The following is a 1683-nucleotide window of genomic DNA, read 5'->3' on the forward strand; positions in this document are numbered from 1 at the left end:
GAAGAAAGAACGAAGAAAAAGGGCTAAAAGGAAAATTCTAGAAGTTTTTATAACTGGGCAGTAGCCCAGGGATATAGGCCGGGCGGCCGCCCCGGCTCTTGACTTCAATTACAAGAACTATTTTATATGTATGGACAGTCGCCTCATTTTCTACTGGATGCTCGCCCAAACCAATTCGGCCCGAAAATTTTATTTCCTTTAGAATTCAATTCCATCAAGGAAACTTCCGTTTGACCTCTGATATACATGATTTTTAGAGATCTTTTGGAACTCTCTAGAAGGAATATGAATACCAACTCTCAAAACATAATTAGGAAAATGATGGCAATGGGGCGGATTTGGATCGGAAAGGTTCCTCTGCCCACGATACCGCCAGACAATTCCCCCCTTCCCCTCCAGTTACCTATTTAAGGCAGGGCGGGGTTTGCCCTGTTTACATACCTTTTTTTTGGCAATTCATTTTATTGCCCACATTTATTAAAGTGAGAAAATAATATATTTATTAAATTTTTTAATTCATTAATTTATTTTAAAAAGTTAAATTATTCGAATATATTTCGTAAACTAAGATTTTTATTATTTATCATATTCTTAAATAATTTTAGTAATCTTCTAATAGAATTAATGAAATTTTGTGGAGTTTTTCATTTAAAATATTAAAATCTTAAAAAAAAAAATTAAACAGGGCAGGGCAGATGTTACTTGTACCCGCCTCGGGGCGAAATTCCCTGACCCGAATACTTGATTAAGTAGTTAATCTCCGTCCCGTTCAGGATGGGGCCCAGTGAGTATTAAATTCAACGGATTTTTTTGTCATCCCCAAATTGGGTTAGGAGAATCAATTACAAAAGAAAGCAAAGAACACATCAAGATTGAATTCAAGATTTTTTGGGTAATGAACAACTTTTATATCTTTGGTTTTCTTATTCATAACATGTTAGGCTAGATTTCTTTGTGTTACGAGAACGATAAACCATGTGATATAAATTTTTAATCATTAGTTTTACATATTTGACATCAAAAATACGTTTTTGGATATTGAATTATTTATATGATTTTATTTTTTCCACAATTATTGTACACGGTGGTTGTGTGAATGTGATGTCTTATTTTATGCATTCGAAAAAAAGGGAAATAGGCTCGACATAATATAAATTGTGATAAGATCCAATTGGAAATATGGATATACCGCTATGCCTTATGAGAATCTTTTTAAGTGTTAATAAAAATTCATACATTCTTATATGTTCGTATATATGAGAATATGTTTAATGTTACCAGTGAGAGATTGTTGAATAGAATAAGCACATTGATTCGTTAAAACTCAATAGTGTTGTCAAAGGTAAAACTAAGTTTAAAATTTATTATTACGTAGAAGTACGTTTGTCATTCATTATAATCCATCAACTTTCACTTAGCATAATTTGCATTTAGTTTAGTTAATTCACTCATAAATTTTAGTTATAATTTCATCACAACAAACATAACTTATTATTCTTGTTTCAATTTAGGTCGCAATAATTAAAATCGAACTAAATTAACTTTTATGAAACGATACTTGAACTCACATCCACTTTGTTATTTCTTAACGAACCGTACACTTGGAGTTGGGTTTAAATCAAAAAATATTTTCGTGTAACAAGTTTTTGATTAGTTCCAATTTCTTCAGTAAATAAAAAAAAA

At 31.1% G+C, this 1683-nt stretch overlaps 1 protein-coding gene across 1 annotated transcript in view; it reads left to right on the top strand.

Annotated features, from left to right (window-relative positions):
• Nucleotides 1-1683, top strand: part of LOC111404388 — a 7928-nt gene that overhangs the window by 3892 nt on the left and 2353 nt on the right. Inside the window, exon 2 of the mRNA XM_023033201.1 lies at nt 315-422. Coding sequence (XP_022888969.1) covers nt 315-422 — 108 coding nt within the window. The remainder of the gene's footprint in view (nt 1-314; nt 423-1683) is intronic.

The sequence above is a fragment of the Olea europaea genome, chromosome 11 (assembly GCF_002742605.1).
Source record: "Olea europaea var. sylvestris chromosome 11, O_europaea_v1, whole genome shotgun sequence".
NCBI lineage: Eukaryota > Viridiplantae > Streptophyta > Magnoliopsida > Lamiales > Oleaceae > Olea > Olea europaea.